Source organism: Python bivittatus, unplaced genomic scaffold (assembly GCF_059951505.1).
Source record: "Python bivittatus isolate LINGU-HERP-01145 unplaced genomic scaffold, Pbiv_v1 ctg000980_np1212, whole genome shotgun sequence".
NCBI classification, from domain to species: domain Eukaryota; kingdom Metazoa; phylum Chordata; class Lepidosauria; order Squamata; family Pythonidae; genus Python; species Python bivittatus.
This window is the reverse complement of record NW_028277125.1, coordinates 15,838,776-15,858,362: the sequence shown is the minus strand read 5'-3', so window position 1 is coordinate 15,858,362 and position 19,587 is coordinate 15,838,776. Positions and strand designations below refer to the sequence as shown.

General features: G+C 38.1%; 1 protein-coding gene across 14 annotated transcripts in view; it reads right to left on the bottom strand.

Annotated features, from left to right (window-relative positions):
* The window catches only part of MECOM (MDS1 and EVI1 complex locus), a 514,610-nt gene that overhangs the window by 45,835 nt on the left and 449,188 nt on the right, over positions 1-19,587 (bottom strand). For 8 of the 14 annotated variants that reach the window (XM_088132156.1, XM_088132154.1, XM_088132159.1 and 5 more), the window contains 4 exons: positions 7,146-7,248; positions 6,795-7,011; positions 2,986-3,133; positions 895-1,051 (listed from right to left, as the gene is read on the bottom strand). In XM_088132156.1, coding sequence (XP_087988282.1) covers positions 895-1,051; positions 2,986-3,133; positions 6,795-7,011; positions 7,146-7,248 — 625 coding nt within the window. Of the gene's footprint in view, positions 1-894; positions 1,052-2,985; positions 3,134-6,794; positions 7,012-7,145; positions 7,249-9,690; positions 10,716-10,751; positions 10,897-19,587 lie in introns of those variants that run through there. The other 6 variants (XM_088132160.1, XM_088132155.1, XM_088132158.1 and 3 more) reach the window with 3 other exon arrangements.

Below are 19,587 nucleotides of genomic sequence, written 5' to 3'. Positions count from 1 at the left end.
TATGCATGAACCCAGACAAAACCAAATCATTTTTCAACCCACCACTATCTAACTGTCCATGCAGCCACAAAATACTTCACTGGGTCAAGGGGAGATTAGTGTGTGATGGGAATGTCAAAAAGAGTTAGTTCACCCAGATCGCTAGTCCCCAGGGAGTAAAATTTAACTTAAAACAAATTTGGATTTGCATAGGATTCACTAACTCAGTTGGCCACATCATAGGAACACTTACTGTAAATCCAGTCAACTGAACTGTTTTGCAAACATAGTTCTCCAAGTAAGACACTGAGAGAAACTGTAACTGAAAATAAGGACACCGTTCCTTTATAGAATTCACTGCCAAGGCCTGACAGCACAGAACACATATCCCAAACGCTGACTGGCTAAATCCCATCTACTGCTATCCAGATGGCCAATGGGGTAAAGACAGAGGGATGTCCTAGAGACTTGCCAATGCTTTCCTGGTAAATGGGTGTGTGGGCTAAAGCAGGGTTTCTCAGCCTTAGCAACTTTAAGATGTGTGGACTTCAACTCTCAGAATTCCCCAGCCAGTTTACTGGCTGGGAAATTCTGGGAGTTGAAGTCCACACATCTTAAAGTTGCTAAGGTTGAGAAACCCTGGGCTAGGGGTTACTTCTCAGAGAGTAGTGATTGGCTATTTTATTTATTTACTTTACTGTTTCTGTAACCCATTTCCACCCCCAGTCCACCAACTCTGTTCCCCAAATGATTTCTTTTGACCCTGTTAGTGAGATTGTGCCCTGCCTGAATATCTGGGAAGGAGAACTGGCTGGGATAGTGGATGGCTGGGTTAAATGTGTTGTGGGAATAGAGCCCATATTTTGCTCATCAGAGGACTGACACAAGAACGGTAGAGGCTGAGCAAAGACTTACATATAAAAGGCTTGACACTGCTGTGGATATGTTTGTGCTGTTTGAGGCCTGAAGAAGTGGCAAATGTTTTACCACACTCTGGACAAGCATGTGCACGAGCCCCAACATGCTGCGAACGAATGTGCCTCTGGAGGTTGCTGGGGTCTGTGAAAACCTGCTAGGAAATGAGTACTGATTAAACATGAGATTTGGATGCAAACAGTTGCAAAAAATACATTTGATCTAGGACCCTTCTGGAACCAAGAGACATTTAATGAGGGAGACGAGGAAAGGGTTGTTTTGTGAATTCAGTTAAATCAGTAAGTCAGAAGATGGGAAAGGTGACCTTGAGGGCATGTCTACGGTTATGCATTTAAAGTAGCGTCAAGACCATTTAAATGTCATGGCTCCCGTCCAAGAAAATCCTGGAAACTGTAATTCCATAATAGAACTAGGGCCTTCCTGCAACAAACTGTCAATCTTCAGAAGCCTACTGTATAGCTCTCTGGGCCCTTTATAGGATGCTCAAATAATTAAATTAATGCTCAGGGGCTCTTACCTACCTCCATAGATTGCCTTTTCTCCCTCTGTTTTGTTAAGCAGAGGAACTGGAGTACTGGGAGATCAGCAGTCTTCCCTATCATTTGGACTGTGGCTCCCTAAGGCACAAAGAGATTGTCCCTAGAAATTGTCCCTATTACCCTTATAGTCTTAAGCAACTGTTTCACTTTCACTGAATCAGAAAGCATTACCCAAAGTTATCTTCCACAGGCCCCAATGCTAATCAAACAGAGTCACAGATAAGAACTCTTGATCTGGTGGGACTTGCTCTCTTGTGTATTTGAGCCACGGCCATAATCTCTTCCCCCTCCTTATCATTTTTTTTTTGATGATTCACTCATAACAATGAATCATTAAAAGATGACTCACTGTCTACGATGCCATATATGTATAATATATTTAAATGTATGGAACTAGAATTTTCTTTTTGTAATACTTGCCACACATTAATTAACTTAGCACACCTCAACGTCCTTATCATAAAACATCAGCAAGTCATACATCTGAGTTTCAGTATTCACACCAATGGTTTTGACATTCATACTGTGGCATTTCTGTTGATACAATCAGTGCTTTGTTAGTAAGAATTAACTATTCATTTGCCTAAATACCATCACTAAATTTCAGAAATTAACAAGGCCTCATACATACAAATATCCTTTTAGCAAGCTGAATTAGAGGCCACTGAATCAGCTTAGGCTTCAGGTGAATACTGTCCCACTTAGAAAAAACTAAACAAAACCCCTGATAAAACCTCACCTACAAAATTTGCATTATCAAGGAGAAACTTCTGTCCCAGACTTTTTAAGGGTATTTTATCTTTTATTATGTAGCCAGGGATCATTAGTTCATGAGGAACATTCCAACTCCGCACTCCTCCTAAAATAGGGATGGCATGGAAACTACCTTGTATGTGAACCAGAACAAGAAGTATATTTTACTATCCATTTTTTACAAAATTCTGAGAACTTGTGAAATATTTCAAATCTGTACATCAGAAAAGTGCATACATTTCTATCCACAAAAATATACATGAATTTTCAAGCATGGTAAATGGGTTGGAACAAAGCTACAATGTAGTATAGTGGTTAAAGTGGTAGACTGAACTGGCAAGTAGGTTTAAGTCCCTATTTGACTAGAGGATGATTTAGCATTCGCTCTTTCCCAGCCCAACCTACTGCACAGAATTCACATTTTGGGGAAAATATTTACGGATATATTCAGGGGTGATCTCTAAGAAAAAGTGGAACATAAAATCAGTGAGTAATCTTAAACGAACTTAATTTAAAGTCATAATATTGCCAAGAAAACTGAGTGGATATGTCTGTGATGTCACCAGGAGTTGAACTCAACTTGAAGGACACTTTATGGATTAAGGTAGGCAGATTATTTGAAAGAAGGAAAAAAAGCTAACCAAGTTATCTTTTTTTTTGTCCAGCAGATACATTGTGTGAGGTTGTTGACCATGCATTTCAGGGCTAAAGGCTATGCTACTATTATAAATGCTATTAAAACACAAACCAGCCCAGGCATCCTTCAAATTCACTGTACCTTGGCGCAGTTTTCGCATTCGTAGTGCTTCCCACTATCATGGGACATCTGGTGACGTATCAAGTTTGATTTCCAGTTAAAAGCCTTGGGACATTGGTCACACTTATATTCCCGCTCTTCTGTGTGAGACAACATGTGCTTTTCCAAGCTGTAGAGGTATAACAAGAGGCCTCAGTATGATTGGACCAGAATATGGATATATATTTTTTTCCTATTACACCCAAGAAATTAGATACAGAGAACAAATGTTATTTCAGTCCAGAGAACTGAAAAAATCAATCAGAGAATAATTAAAACTCTCTTTACTGCGTGTGGTCTAATTAACCTTAATAGTTTTAAAGTTTTATTGGGAAGTCCCTGATATCTTTATTTTTAAAAAGACACATTTTATTTATGATTTCAATTCTAATTAAAGGGGGGAAAAAAACAAAGAAATATTAACAAAAAGGAAGGAAAACATTCCTGGAGTGTCAGAATTCTTTAATAATAAAACTTCTGTTTAAAGAATAAAGTCGGGGGGGGGGGGGATTCCCTTTTAAAACTGTTTGTTTGAATCACACCTTTGATTCTAGTTTCTCTGAGGCTTTTTTTCTGTCTCGATAGTGATAAGAGTCAGCAATGGAGGCGAATATGTGTAGCTCACGGTTGAACTGTCGTAATGGTTAAAGTGTTCGACTTGGACTGGAGAGACCCAGATTCTTGTTCATTCTCAGCCATGGAAATTCACTGAGTGACGTTGGACTAATCATAGTCTCTCAGTCCAGACTGTCTCACAGGATTTCTATTAAGGGGTTAAAATAAAAGCAGAACCCCAGTGAAACTACCTTGAGCTCCTAGAAGAAAAGCAGGATATGAAACAAAGAAAGATGTTGTACGTTTAGCCATTCAATCATCCCATAGAAAAAAAAAATGTTTGGCATGTTTGATTTCTTTTCTTTATGTGAAAATGTCTTAATTAGCAGGAGATGGTCTCAAAGGCAGCCTCTAAAAGATGCTGTTCCATTTTCACTGTGCCCCTCCTGACGTCCTTTATCCAATCAATCCAGAAAAAAATTATTAACTTTTTTATATCAACAGGTAAAGACCAGGCCTTTTCATCTTATTTTCACTTTTTAGATTGTGTTTTAATCTAGCCTGATATTAGAACATGTCTGCATGTTCTGCTTGTTTTTATTTTACCTGCTTTAGTGCTCTAAATTGCTGTGAACTGTTCAAAAATCTCTTTGTGGAAAAGTGGAAGAAGATATGCTCTTAACACACTAATAAACAAAGGCCTTTCTCTTGCTTTTATATTCATTCAGGTCTCAGGACTCCAATCAGTCATATTTAGCTACAAGTCAGGATTCTCACCTTATTTAATATTACTGTTGTTTTCTTTTAAAATAAATCACCTGAAATTTATTGTCACCTTCTCCTTATTATTCCATTGCTAGCTCATGGTACATTTGGGAATCTTTCTTATTAATTACAAATGCCCCCAAGCATATGTGCTTGTCCCAGCAATTCCATCTGTGGCTCAAATTTTTTTTTAATAGAATATTTTCTTCATACCTTTCTGTCTTGAATTGTTTCTGTCATGTATTGGCTTTTAAATAATTTAAACGTTTTTCAGAGGAGCTGCCCTGTTTCTCATTTCTACCGTCTCCTTCTGGGAAAAGTATGATTTCTCTTCTTCTGATTTTTTTTCCCCCGCTGGCCTTTGTTCTGAGCCTTTAATACCCTCACTGGCTTTCCCAAAAGAAGAAGGGGCTTTTAAGCACAAGAAATGTACAGTAATCATCCATCTGTTCTGTAAAGTCCAGACATCTCTCCTCAAGGTTGCATTTCTGTTAGGGATATGCAATTTCTAGCAGTCGACGCGCTCAGCTGAATACTCAGAAGAGACTTCTTGCCTGAAAATCAGTTTTCATTTACACTCCAACTCTCATTCCAGACTCTGGCTTCATGATGGACAAGAACCTAAATTACTTTTGAGGTCAATAGTGCCCCCAAACCTTAAAACATGGGATGTTATTTATAAATTAACTCAATTGCTAAGACTGTGCTATAAGGAAGCCTTCTCAAAAATCACTGATCTCTTCCCTTTCTTCATACATCAACATTAGATGTCTACAACCTCAAGTACCATTTTGCAGTTGTGATGCAGCCACAGGAAAAGGTGAAGAATTATGGATTATCAGCAAAAGAGTCAGCTGACCTTCTTGAGAATTCCCAGCCATATGATCAATTGATGCAATGACTCTTAAAAGGAAGAAAAGGGGCCAAAATATTATGGCTCTTTCCCATAATATTCTGCAGACTGATCTGCAAGAACATGCTTTTATATTGCTCAAAGCTATGGTGGCTTTCTGATCCTTCTGAAGTTCAGGGTTGTGATTGCTACAAAAGATTGTAAAGAATCATTAGGCCCATCTGTTACCATGAGTTTTCTAGAAAAGGACAGGGCTTAAACATTTCTCAGACATGTGTTCAAAATGTTGAGTAGAAAAAAGGTTATTTGTTTCCCTCTAGCCTAAGTCTGTATTTGGATGGTAAATGCTTGGCCCAATTATCTCCTTAATCAATAGAACCAATTTCATTTTTCATATTTGCTCATTGTGAGAGATCTGATTCATTGTTTTGATAGGACTCATACATATATCCCACAATAAGTGGCTAAATGTTATGACATATTTTTTATTTATTATGTTTTTATATCACTGGTCTTGGTAAATATTTATGACATATGGTTGCTATTAAAATAGCATTAATCAGTATTTCAATACATAATCCATCATTTTATATACAGTATATGATATAGATATAGACCAAGTTTTAATTCACCAAAAGGTTTACTAATTATTTTTCTTAATATAGCAATGTTTAGTATAAGTACTCATTAATACTACGTAGAACAAATACCAAATTTAAAATATTTACAAAAGCATGCAACTAGGATTATTATCTCATCTAAAAATGGAAAAACTGCTTCTGTTATCTCAGATCTTATTTTTAGCCACATGAACATTTATCCTAATGCAATGTATAGATTATTCAGTTAATGACTAAAATTGATATATTCATTGGCTGAGATAGCTTTAATTAGGTGACTGAAGTAAGCACATATTTATTTTGAGCAGGACTTAGTTTCTGCATCAAGCTAACTTTGACATTCACAAAAGCAGAGTGCTGAGACCCGTAGACAAGAAATTAGTCTTAGTTCTGCTTAAGTCTTAGTTCTGCTTCTTTTGGCAATGGGCAAAGCCTTTTCAAGACACTGAAGTTCTTTTTGCTAACCTCTTGACACCTTATTGTTTCAGTTCTACATACTAGAAACATCTCAGAAACACACAAAGTGACCTTATATTGAATCAGTCCACTGACTTAGATGGTTACTGAATCTGATAGCTAAGGCTTACACTACCATATCCAGGGTGCAAGTATCTGGACAACCAGTAGATGAAAGGAGTTTTAACAGAGAAAAATATGAGGTTTTGCTTTTAAAGCTGACATTTTCAGAATGGTAAATTTGATGCCCAACATTATTACAACCCCAGTATCTGCATATTTTTACGCACAAAATTAGGTATGTGGAAGATATCTTAAGGGCCATCTAATCCAACCCACTTCTCAGTGCAGTATCTACTACAGCATCTTTGAGATGACCATCCAACCTCTGTCAGAAGACTTCCAGCAAAGGAAAACTGACCACCTCATGTAACAGCAGCTATCTGTTCATACAGTATTATAGTATAAAAGTGACTTTTGATCTGTTGAAAAGTCATTGCTTACATACAGCTTGACTTAAAAGAAAAATCCCTGGCCCTTACCTTTGCACATCAGAGAATACTTGGTCACACTCTTTGCATTCCTGGATGTCATGCATATCATGGAGGTCATTCTCCTTGTCAAGCTTTGGCTGAAATTCTTCATCCACCATTGAAAATGCTGAGTGGGGTGTGCTGCATGGGAATTTCTGATGGTCCACCAGTTCTGCTTTGGACTCAAACAGCTGGTCACAATCTTCACACCGATATTGACGCTCCTCTGCAAAGCAAATGAGTTGGCAAATGATTTGTTATTCATGATGGCTTCCTCCCAATCAACAGGACAAATTTATTCTAAGGGTTAGGGAATTTCTGGTGTAAGCACTTGATAATCTGCTAAAAGAAACTGCTAACCATGAATGTCAGGAGCCATCTCTTCATGTAAATAATTGTCAGTCTTCATGAACAGAAGAAGCTCTTCTCCAGCTTCAATGTCTCTTACTACTCTGTAGTATATCTGAAAGACAAAATGGCAGGTGAACAACTAAGAAGGGCAAGCAAAGAGAAAGAGAAAAGGTGAGAGCCACTTTTTACAAACTTTTTGGTTGTAATTCTAGATATGAGCAAAAATAGGAGCTATAGCTCAGAGATGCAGTACGTTAATTGGAGCTGGAAGATCATATGTTGTCTTGGGAGTCTTCAGTATTCCATAGAATAAGGTACCAAAGTTTGGAGTAACCTCTGGTTGGAAATTACTGCTCCTTATAAGTGTACCATGGTAGGATTCATGCAGAAGTGTTTGATTCCGTATAAGGTAACTTGAGAAAATCTTAAAATAGAAAATGTAAGCCAATGCAAAACAAAAAATTATCACACAGCCCAATTCTGAACAAAACACGTTCAGAATTGGGCTGTGTGATAATCATAATATTGTGAATGTTTATTAACAAATCACATATCTTCCTATAATAGGGGCTACCCAAGCAGTTCATTGGAAAAAGCCTACTTTCTTGCTGGTTAGCCAAACAAGGAGATTAATACATTCAAATACAAATTCTTCTTATCTGACCAGCTAGATGGTAGCATCTAGTCAACCCTGACTGATCTCAAAAAGTTAAGCAGGGCTGTATGGGAAACCACCAGGAAATACCAGGAAATTCAATACACACACAGAGACATTCTGGAAGAAGGCAAATGACAAACGACCTCTACAGAGCCTTTGGAGTAAGGTGGTTTATAAATCTTACAAAAAACTGTAAGTTGCCATGAAAGGATGTATATGAGTAGGCTAGAAACTTTATATGGATGTATACGAGTAGGCTAGAAACTTTACAACATCAGGGGATGTTGTTGGACTACATGTCTTAACCACAGGCCATATTATCTGGGGCTGATGTGGAGTTACAGTCCAACAACATCTCAAGGTTCTCTAACATAAGAAAAAATGCAAGGTTCAAGTGGCATTACAGCAATATTTTACTGGACCTTCTCATGGCAAAGCCTCAAGTCTATTTCAGCAAAAGAGCTGCTATAATAGAGAGATTCTTCCATTCAACAGAAAGCCTTAGATGGCTATTCCCCATCCTTTCTTATGGAGAGAAAATATGCAATACCTTTCTAAGCCTAACAGGAGGTATATTTTGCTGCTGTTATTAAAACTGAGTGAAAGCAAGTACAGGGAGAGAAAAAAACAGAAATAAGGAGAAAAAGTTCTACTTTTCAAAAATGAAGGGAAAGACAGAGGTATTTTGTCACCAACACCAATGGCAAAAATCCAATTTGAATACAAGGGGAAAAAATCCCATTATGTATCATGTAATTCTTGCAAAACTCCAGTAGGTGGCTCTAAAACACAATTGTTTATTTTCTGAGACAAGGCCTGACCACAACTACACGTGCTTTGGGGGTGGGGTGGAAGGCAAGGAGGGAGACCCCAAATCTACAAAGATCTTAATGAGGAATACTGCAGATTCTTTTTCTTTCTTTCTTTCTTTCTTTCTTTCTTTCTTTCTTTCTTTCTTTCTTTCTTTCTTTCTTTCTTTCTTTCTTTCTTTCTTTCATCAGCAGTTCAGCCACCTGAGGATGGCAAGTCATAGCAGTAATGTTGGGGATACGTAGGAGGAATCTGAGTATTAGTATCAGATTTCCACACACTGACTGCTTTTCAAAAATCGAAAATTATATGGGGGGAAAAAAAGCATCAATCATAAAACAAGCAGGCTGACTACTGTAAGCTATTCGTGTTTTCCCAATAAAAACAGAAACGGTGGGCTTCTGGACCTTTCACTCCCACTTTTCTCAACTCCCTTTTCCTCCCTCAGAGCTATCTTTGCCAAACCATCTTTTGGGTTCATAATATATATATTCCCTCCCCCCCAACCTCCTCTTTCCACACACTCACACAAAAGATAAATGCTTCCAAGTAGCGTGTTTCATTCTGGAAATCTATTTCCCCCAAGAACACAATGGCATTCTCTCTACAATCTGAATTACCTCTCTTGTTGGCAGCTCTCAAAGGTTTAAGTTATTAGCTTCCTTTCCAACAGCCTGCTGACATTTGAATGGTGACATATTAGAACTTCACAGCAAGGTCTCACAAAGAAAAATGGTGCCTTAACACGTACACCAAAAAGGGTGGGTTTTTTTTTTTCCTGCTTTGTTTTCCTTTTAAAGGAGAGGAAACACTATGATATTGCAGACTTTTTAGGTCTGCTTCTGTTCAACTCTATGCTGCACAAATCAAAAAGGAGAGAAGGCAAGGCCTCGATGTAACTTTTGCCATTGACAGCTGGATCTCCTGTGCTTTTTTTCACATATTCTTGAACTCTGGCTAAATGTAATTTAATCTGAAAGCTGGACAGGCAGGAAGTCAAAGCATCAGGTATTTAGACAAAATAGTAAGTGCATAAATATATTATAGTATGACAGATTTGTGGGATCATCAAGAGAAACCACTCACCCGATGCAATCCACAACAGGGCAAAGGCAGGATTTTGACATCTGATTGCAGCGACTCAAAAATGTTGGAGTTTTTGACAACTACCAAAAGCTAATATGAAGAGTGTTCAGTCAGAATGCTCATAATAGGTTTAGTGTGACTATAAGTCACAGGTCACCTCAGTTCCACAGATGCCATGGGGTGAAGAACGTATTAATTGCTCCACTGTTTGTTTGGCTGAAAGTTGACTGACCATCCAGTTTTTGTACAACATTGTAGATCATATTTTGAAGCCTTAACTTTAAGTCGTAAAGGGACCCACTCTTGACATCAGAAAAGCATATTGCATATCTGTAGTCCCAAGAATATGTCTGTGATCCTAGTATAATAAAGGAAGTCTTGCTCTGATAAATACATAAGATTGGCTACATGACACTAATTCAATAAATGGCTAAGAAAGCAGAATAAGCATTTTTTTCCCCTCTAGGATAACAATCCACCACATCAGCTTGAAATGGATAATACTAATACTAATCACAACCTTGCATCATTAGTTTCTATTAGCTGTTTTTATCAGAAGCTTGATTTGTATAAATCAAGTTGTTCATGGCAGTGAGCTCAGTGTCACCTGATACTGTTTGCTGTTCAAAACTTCTATTTAAGGCATAGCTATAAGAATCAGGTAAAAGGTTGGCAACCATGCCCCATCCTTGGCTACGTATTTCAAGAACTTTATGAACACAACCTAGGATCCTCATTTTAGAAATCAGTTCCCCTTTCTGATTAAGTCTTAACTACAAGTAATTATACTTCAAATCAAAATAGAGCAAATTAATCCAGAATAATTACAAAATCATGATGTTTTTCTTCCCATGGATTCATGAGCACAATTCAGCCAGCATTCATGGAAAGAATGAGGAAACCTTATCTTTTTACCATCCCATATCACATTTAATTGTGCAGAAAAGACATAATTAAAATGAGCTATAATAACTCTGCTATCATGACAAGTATGGATCTTTATTTTGAAATTTATTACATTATCATAAGGTAATGGAAAAAAAAAAGAAGAACAGTAATACTTATATTAAAGGGATCCATTGACCACCACCACCACCTCTGGAATGAATTTTGGGATCAGGTATGGTGTTGAAACAGCAGCACAGCTTTCAGAACAGGACTGAAGGATGCCCTCCACACAAGGGTGGGAATGTAAAGCAGGTTTCACTAAGGAAAGAGAGGTGGGAAAATCTTCCTTCATAGTTCACACTTCTCTTCAATTCATGCATTTTCTATCTGGGCAGAAACTATGCATGCAGATCACCTCTTTCTCTCTCCTCTTCCTTCCATTACTCAACCTTTCTCTCCAAGAGCTAATCCAGTTAGCGCAGGCTTCCTCACCTGGCATTTTCGGACATGATGAATTATAAGACCCGTTGCCCTCATTATCATGGGATGATCAGATTTGTAGTTTCTGGGTTGGGAAAGGCTGGCTTAATTTTTTTCCCCAAAAAATGTACTTTCATCGCCAGCTCCTTTAGTTGTTGTGGTTGCTATTGTTTTTATTATTACTGCTTTTCAGAGTAATATCCAAAATCTGTTTCCATGATGGATATGAGGCAAAGAAAGAGCAAGTAATGCTTTGAGGCTCACCCACCAAGCTTTTGCAAAGGCAACTGAACATAAAACACATGAGTGCTGTGTTAAATGAGCTCAAACTCATTCTCCGCTTTAACCTGGAACTGATTTGGCTTACGAAAAACGGGATTCAAATTGAGCAAGTCTTGCTGGAGCAAGGGCAGACCTTGAGCATGCTTCCCCATGCAGCTCCGCTAACGCACCTCGATCCAACTCCACACAGGCCAGGCTCCTCTAATCATTTTCTCATGAGGAGATACTGCCAATTGTGACAAATGAGGCTGTGAATGGGTGATGTGGACTTTGAGTCACTAGGGGCCAGGTTGGGACAACCACATTCATTTGATCCAAGGCTGAGACAGATTTAAGTAAGGCCAGCTTTTAAGTCCTGAAAATAAATTTGATGTCAACATTGCATGCACTGAATATTTGCTTTAAGCAGCACTTGCTTTTCCATTTATTAAGATAAATGTATTTAAATTTGACTTTTCTCCAGAAATCTAATGGCCTTGGTGCATTTGAAAGAGAAAAGTAAGTTATGCGCTGATGAGCTGAGGACATGGCTGAACTGCTGACTTCCAAAGGTTGGAAGAATGAGGGCAAAATGCACAGGTTACATACAATAGATTTGATGGCTTCCTTTAGCCCTTCCTGTGGCTTCAAGTCAAGTCCCAAAGGTTAAAAGCCAGAGTTTATAGTGCTGGATAAACAACAGTGTGCTGAAAGGTATTGTGTTTGGAGCTGACCTTGGGCAAAGAAAAATGTCTGTCTGTACTGATTATTCATCTATCACAGGCCATCTCCACAAGCAAGTCATCACTTATTGTTGCTTCAGCCAATGGACAATATTGCTCTTTTGCTGTCTTATCCCTCAGGCCTTTGGAACATAGAAAACTCCCTTAAACCAAATCAGAACACACAATCACCTAGGCTAGTATTTTTAACTCTGGCTGGGAGAGCTCCCCAGAATTTCAGACAGATGTTTTTCTAGTTTGTGAAGAATTGACCCTCTGTGCAAGTGTGCAAAGCAAGTGTTCTACTATCTTACATGACAGTGCTGCTTGTGGACCCTTCTACTATGTTGCTGAGAGTGAAAATGGTAGTTGGTTGCTCTTTTTGTGCAAAAATCTATGTGAATTGTTTGGGAAAGAATGGGCAAATTTGTCCATTTCTCTTTCTCTTAGTTTCTCAGTTAGAGAATGGGTCAAGTTTGATTCTTCTCATTTCTCAAAATGCGTCAAGTTTACTTTGTCATATGTAAGATTTCTTTAATTAAAAAACCCAAACCTTTTTTTCAAAAATTACACATTTGTATGTTTTCTGATGCATGTTTCTCCAGACTCATTTTGTTTGCGATTTTATCAAATGCACACAATTTTTGCAAGTAGTTTTCCTTAATATAATACATCTTACTTCATGTTCATGAATACATGCATTTTTATCCAGCCTTTTCCCAAATTAAATTTCAATTGCTACCAATCTGCAAATTTTTAAATGGCAAATTTTGAATAACAAACTTTCAAAAATGTAAAATCAGAAAAATTCAAATAAGTTCAAAAAAAATTTCCTTCTTCCTTATTTCTGAGCCATTCAGAGCTGCATAATAAAGTGATCTGCTTTAGACAGTATCAGCTAGTGATCTCGGAAGGGAAGAACTGGTATGGTGAATGGCGACATTAAAACTTCTTTAGAAGGTTCTCTAGTAAGACAGAAGGGACCATTTCAACTCTGGATCTCATGACAAAGCATCATGACCCACTGAAATTGCATGGCTAGTGTATGAATCCGATAAAGGTTTCTTCCTATCAAGGAGACAGAGCCAGATAGTTATTCCCTGTTCCCCCTTTAAAGACAGAATACATCCTTGGGCTGCTATTATACAAACAATTACATATGTAATTCTACAGCTAACCCTAACATCACAGGGCTGAGACAACCAGAAAGGTTTGTGAAGCTGGCTGGTAAAAAAAACCTAACCTTCTGTCCATCTTCACACATTAAGTTATCTATCCATTCTTCATGAGCTCACTACATTTTCCTGCTGGCCACAGAAGAATGCAATTTATTTCCTCCGTTACCTGAAAAAAACTCCCTAGACTTACCATTTTTGGCATACAAAATAAAACAAAAACCTATATAACGTAACACTGAATTAAAAAGGATTTTGCCAATTATATCCTAATGGGCCTAAAATCCATATCAAATAAATCAATATAGAATACAGAAAATCAATAGAGAATATATAGTAGAATACATTACCTGTCTCTTTTTTTTAACAGTTCTATGAAAAAGTATTTATCCCCTTTCAGATTTTCTGAATATTTGAATAGATTTGTCACTTAATTTTACCAGTGGTTCATGTAAGTCTTAATGATATATAAAGAGAGTCTCAGAGAATAAGTTACACTAAAGTTAGGTCCTTCTTTTATTTATTTTCATTACTGTAGTCAAGCCACCCAGCACGTGATGTTCCAGAGTGAAAAAGTAATCAAACTTTTAGATTCAGCTGATTCTCCATCTTTAATTGCAATAGGTGATCTATCTCCCTCATTGTTGTATAGAAATTCTGACCCATTCCTCATGCCTTCAACTCTATAATATTTGAAGGTTTTCTAGGATGAACTGGTCACTGCAAGTCCTGCTAAAATAGGATTTAGACCTGGACTTTGACTTAGTTGTTCTAAGCTACTGTTGTTTTTTTCCCTTCTTTTTCACTGATTTTTGTTTTGTTTTGTACATTTGCTTACAAGACTGGGATCACTGCCCTGCTGTACCACCCACCAGTGCTCCAAATTCAACTGATGGATGGAAGGTCTGATATTCTCCTATAGAAATTTCTGATACAAAGCAGATGTCGTGCTTCGTTCAATGATGACAAGTCACCCAAGTCATGAGACCTAAAGTATCCCCAAGCCAAAACACTACCATCTCCATGCTTGGTAAGAGGTTCTTATTGTGGAACACAGTGCTCGGTTTCTCCCAAACAGAACAATACTCATGTGGCCTGAACATTTCAACATCTGTTCCTCCAGAAGCACCCAGGTGCTTTTTGGAAAACTTGGGAAGAGAATCAATATTCTTCTTCACAAGCAGTGGCTTCTGTCTTGCTATTCTCCCATAAATCCCATTTTTACCCAGTACTCTCCTGATAGTGGTCATGAATACTTCTAGCCAAGGTAAAATAGGTCTGCAGGTCCCTAGATACTATTATGGAGTTTTTGTGACTTCATGGATAATTTTATGCTGTTCTCTTGGAGGGATATGGACAGAACAGCAATTCTTGGGAGGATTCACTACTGTCCCAAATCTTCTATATTTCAACATGACTTCTATATTTCAACAAATATGACTCTGACTGTGGATAAGTGGAATTTTAGAGATTCTTCTTCCAGATTGGCAGGCATTTATTCTCAGATTTACTAGACATCCAGCTTCTGAGATTCCATTTCAAACCTGATTTAAGGACTAGAATCTTGTTTTTAAAGAAGCTTAACCTTCAAAATTCTGAATTTGAAGGATGCAATTAATATTCCTTGAGAACATTCATGTATATTAACTTGACAGAGTTAAGATGAGAGTACAATAATAAATTGTAATATACTATAGAGAGGGAGAAGGGAAAAGGGGAAGAAAATAGAGAATATGCTTTCTTTACTGCAAAAATCTAGAGGAACCTTTGCAGTTAATTTTCCCTAGTTGGAAAGCTTTATTTAAGCATGAGAGACTATATTTGGCATGAGTAAAGAAGGACAGAAGTGTGAATTATGAAAGACCTTCAGCCTATCCAGGAAGTTATAATAAATTCAATAGCAGAGAAAACTATCTTCCTGAACTATCTAAAAAGAGAAAGGGGAGGATGTACAACACAGAGACATATACACCAGACTAGAGAGATTTGCTCGTTTTGATGTTTTCTGGTAATTCTTTATTACACTGCTTCAAGGAAGTTCTACAATATTTTATCTGAATTCTTTTATATACTTTTATCTCACTCTGCTGGCTGAGCTAAGTGGCAATTCGTTTCCACGTCTCAGGAAAATCCTGCTTAATGTAGCAAAGAATTTCCATGTTCTCTCATCTAACTCACCCTTTTAATCTTGTTGAGAGAGCTGTTTTTAGAATGCTGGTATGCATCTCTGCCATCTTCAAGAAATTCAAATATTAGCCTGGGCACCGTTTAATGCAGAGCTTGATTGAGACAAAGTTCAACAGGTCTGTCTCAAAACTTCCCTTCCCTTGTGCTGTGCTAAACATTCATTTGCCATTTTAAAACCATTTTCATTTGATCTGATAGAAAAGGAATTGCTTTTTATGTATTTTTCCCCAAAGGAAGGGGAAAAAAATCTTATGACAGGGGTATGATGTTCTGCAAATTACATTAGTCACAAGGTGGCATAGGATGTATGCAAACTTCCTGTCTTTTCATTATTAAATCTCTGTTGATCTGTAGATTCCACACCTCAGTTCCTTTCCCAGATATAACATGAGGGAACTTCATCCCACTGAGCTTTTTCAGACCAGGAAGAAAGGGCAAGCAGGAAGGCTGCTGAATGATGGGCAGACACCTAACAGGAAAACCAGAACATAAGTAAACTTCTGCCAGCTTGCCCCAGTAGAGTAAGCTTAAGGACAATGTTAAGTTACCCTTGAAGATGAGGAAGAAAACCAGAAACTTCTTTCTAAAGAGAAGACAACTTTTAGGAAAGACTTTTGGCCTAGCATCAGTAATAAGGAGGGCGTCTGTTAGTTTCCTCCTCCTCACTAGCTCTTGGTTCGTCAATTACCCCACTCAAAGCAGTGAAAGAAGGAGAACACTCTCTAGTGGAGACTGAAGCCTTCTCTGAGTGTGTGAGCATTCCTGAGAGCAGGAATCTGACCTGAGCAAGAATTAATGAAGCAGATTTTATAACTATAACCAAGAGGAAATGTATTTACAAGAAATACCATTATAGTGATAGGGAAATCCTAGCACCAACCAGAAGGAGAGTCAAAGAACACGATTCCTTTGTGTTATAGTTATGAAGCCTGCTTCAGTAATCCTTGATCAGGTCATATTCCTGGTCTCAGCAATTCTCATGGCACTGACAGAACGCTTTAACCTCCAACACTCTTTACCTGCCATCTCTTGTCTCTCTGGAACAGTGTTTTCAACCTTAGCCACTTAAAGATGTGCGGACTTCTACTCCCAGAATTCCCCAGCCAGCCATGCTGGCTGGGGAATTCTGGGAGTTGAAGTCCACATATCTTCAAGTGGCCAAGGTTGAAAACACTGCTCTGGAAGGTAGCACTGATTGGGCATGAAGGGAGAAGTAAGACGGTTATTTAATCATCACTAAAAAGAGGAAAAACCTTGCCAATAAAGAAGCATAACAAATTAATTTTGCTTAATTTTTTCACATGCTAATTTGTGTTTATAGTTGTGTGTTCAGACAATAATTTAAATTGCAATGTAGTACTTCTAACCAGATTATCAGTGTGCCTCTCAGCTTGCTGTCCCAGTGTTAACTGTGGATAGGGCCCCTCAAAGTCCTTGCTGTTCTTTCTTGGGATTATTTATGAATCAGACTTGGACTTTGGTTAGAGAATTAGAGAATTGTCCTCTGAAAAGGAGGACACATCCTCAGGAAGAGCAAGTGAATAGGCAGTAGCAACAATGGGAAAGGGCCTCCACTGAAAATTTCTTGTTCAAGGGTATAGCAACAATTAGGTTATAACAGTTTTCAACTCCTTTTTATTCATTCAACTTTCTCCTTTTTCTGTCTTCTGAGATTACCATTCAGAATATAAAAATCTGCCCCTTGGATATTTAATCTCAGCAAACATATACTGAGAACAGAATTGCAATCTTATATGAACTTTCAACTGATTTGGTTAACCTCTAAGGTTCCTGAGAATCTATTCCTATGATTTCTAGAGCTTCTAGTGGGGAAAACGTAACAATTCAAAGTGAAATTTAATTTTAAAGAGCTGGCATAGTATTAAAACATTTTCATACCTGAAGCCTACAGTATACTGCTCCCTTTCTTCCTTTTTGCGTCTTGTATTTATAATGCAAACATAAACCTAGCAACGATGGGAACACATCTTGTTTCCTGCTGTCTATCCTGTGAATAAAATTCATATGTGGTTTAAAAGTGGCCATCGGCTTTCCAGGTCATGGGGTATGAGAAGAGAGACAGAGAGAAATGATAATAGTGTTAACGCTCCCACTTCCTTGTCTATTCAAAATGCAAAATTAATTTGAGCTGAGGGAGTTGTGTCTTTATGCCTCCCTAGGGCAGCCCATTTTACACTTTACAAATCCTGGACAGGAAAGAAAAAAAACTGGCTCGGTGCAATGGGCTAAATTGTTTTCTGGTACATGCTGTTCTCTGGTGCTATCATTAAGAAACAGGGAAACAGGTCTCAGTGAAGAACAGGACTGTATTCGATCCTTCCTTTTCCTTGATGTAAGGGAAGAAGAATCAGTCCACCAGACATACAGTCCGGAGGCCGCCTGTGGTCTTAATGTCATCACAGGGCTAGGATTTCAACAGCACTGCCTGAAACAGAAAGCTGGCACAATGACTCACAAATACATTGCTTTGATTTGGCTCTCCCCAAACAGGTCCTCTGCTGCATTTGGAACACATCAGTTCCAAATGTTCAAAAGCTGATATAAGGGGAGAGCATAATTTCTCCCTGCCTTGAGCTCACAACTTTCTGTAACAGGTGGGGATGTTAAGCTTCCCTCCCAAACTACTGCAAGTAATCAACTTGGAAGCAGTTTCAGAAGTGAATGTTGCTGGGACAAATTACACAAGGAAACAAGCAGTGGGCAGAACAAGTAGGAATTCATATCACTCATGCCCATCTTTTGTTCTTTAAATCTGAACTCCTTTCCCCTATATGTTGTCGGAGGTAAGTCAACATTTCAAAAGCTTGGCTACCACCTCTGACTTCCTTTTACCTTACGGATTTGAGAGCAAATCAGCCTTTACAGAGTTCTGCCACCATTGCATCTACCTTATAACTCCTAAATTACTTTATGCCCTCACCTGCAAAAAAGACACTGTTGCAGTGCTGGAGAGAGGTTCAGCTATCAGTCCGGTTGGATTTTGTACATGGAGAGGGCATACATTGTCCTTTGTTAGTGCAAGAATATATTTTCGACTCTTCTGTCCCCAGGAGGAATGATACAGGTTTTCCAAGGATATTCTTTCAAATCCAAAGAATACATAAATTTGGTTTTCCCACTAGCAACAGGGAATTCTAGATGCCAAGTCACTGAATGTACAATCGTGTATGGCATTGGATGCTAACATCTTTCAAGTCCCATGTTCAAAACAGCATTTAGGACTGAATCAAAGCAATACAAGACAAACAAGAAGAAAAGAGAATATGTACGATTCACTCAGGATATTTCCCAAAATTGATACCTTACCACAAGCAACTGATGGAAGTCTGTACTGAATCTTAATTCATGCCCCTGATTATAAAGCTCCATTTCTGTATTTCCTCCAGAGGAAGATACAATTACTCATCAAGCCATGATATAATTTGGTTGATTTTGGATTGACAAGCTCTATTATGTGATCTTCAAGCCATGGTTTACAGCTTAACGCACTGGGTATGTTTAGCCATTGTGGTTGGTTCAACAAATTATAATTAAACAAAGGAGGGCTTAGTGCAATATGTGAATCAGGCCTTTATTTTTATCTTGGTGTTATGATTACTTCCTTGCTTATAAAATTCCAAAGGGATCTGGCTGGTTGTCATTGTAAACTGAATGCTGAAATAGCTAGCCTGATCCAGCAAACCATTGACAATACAGGCCAAGAAGAGTGGATTGTGTAGCCTCACTCACCTGCCTGACATAGGTTGAGGAAGAACACTGCCCTAAGTCAATGAAGTCCTCCAGGTATTCACCACAGACTCGGAAGGTAAAAGTTTGCTCCAACCACCTTTGTGAACATAGTCAGACTGGGTTGGATCTGCACTGTAGCTCATTGTATAGGAATTGTATAGGAGGAAGAGATATCTTTGCTCTTAGCTACAATATGACATGGCATATTGGCCCCAACAGCAGCCATCTAACCTACCTTGAATGCACTGTGCACAGGTAAACACTTGGCCAGATACCTATCTACAGCCATTAACAGTTTCTAAGCCACACCTTCTCTAAACTTGGCTGTTAAGTCTTTTGAAAAACAGGTTATTATGCTTTAAAAATGCAGCATAATCAAAACAGCAAGATAAAACACTTAAACTATAAAATACTACAAATGGGAAATCAGATTA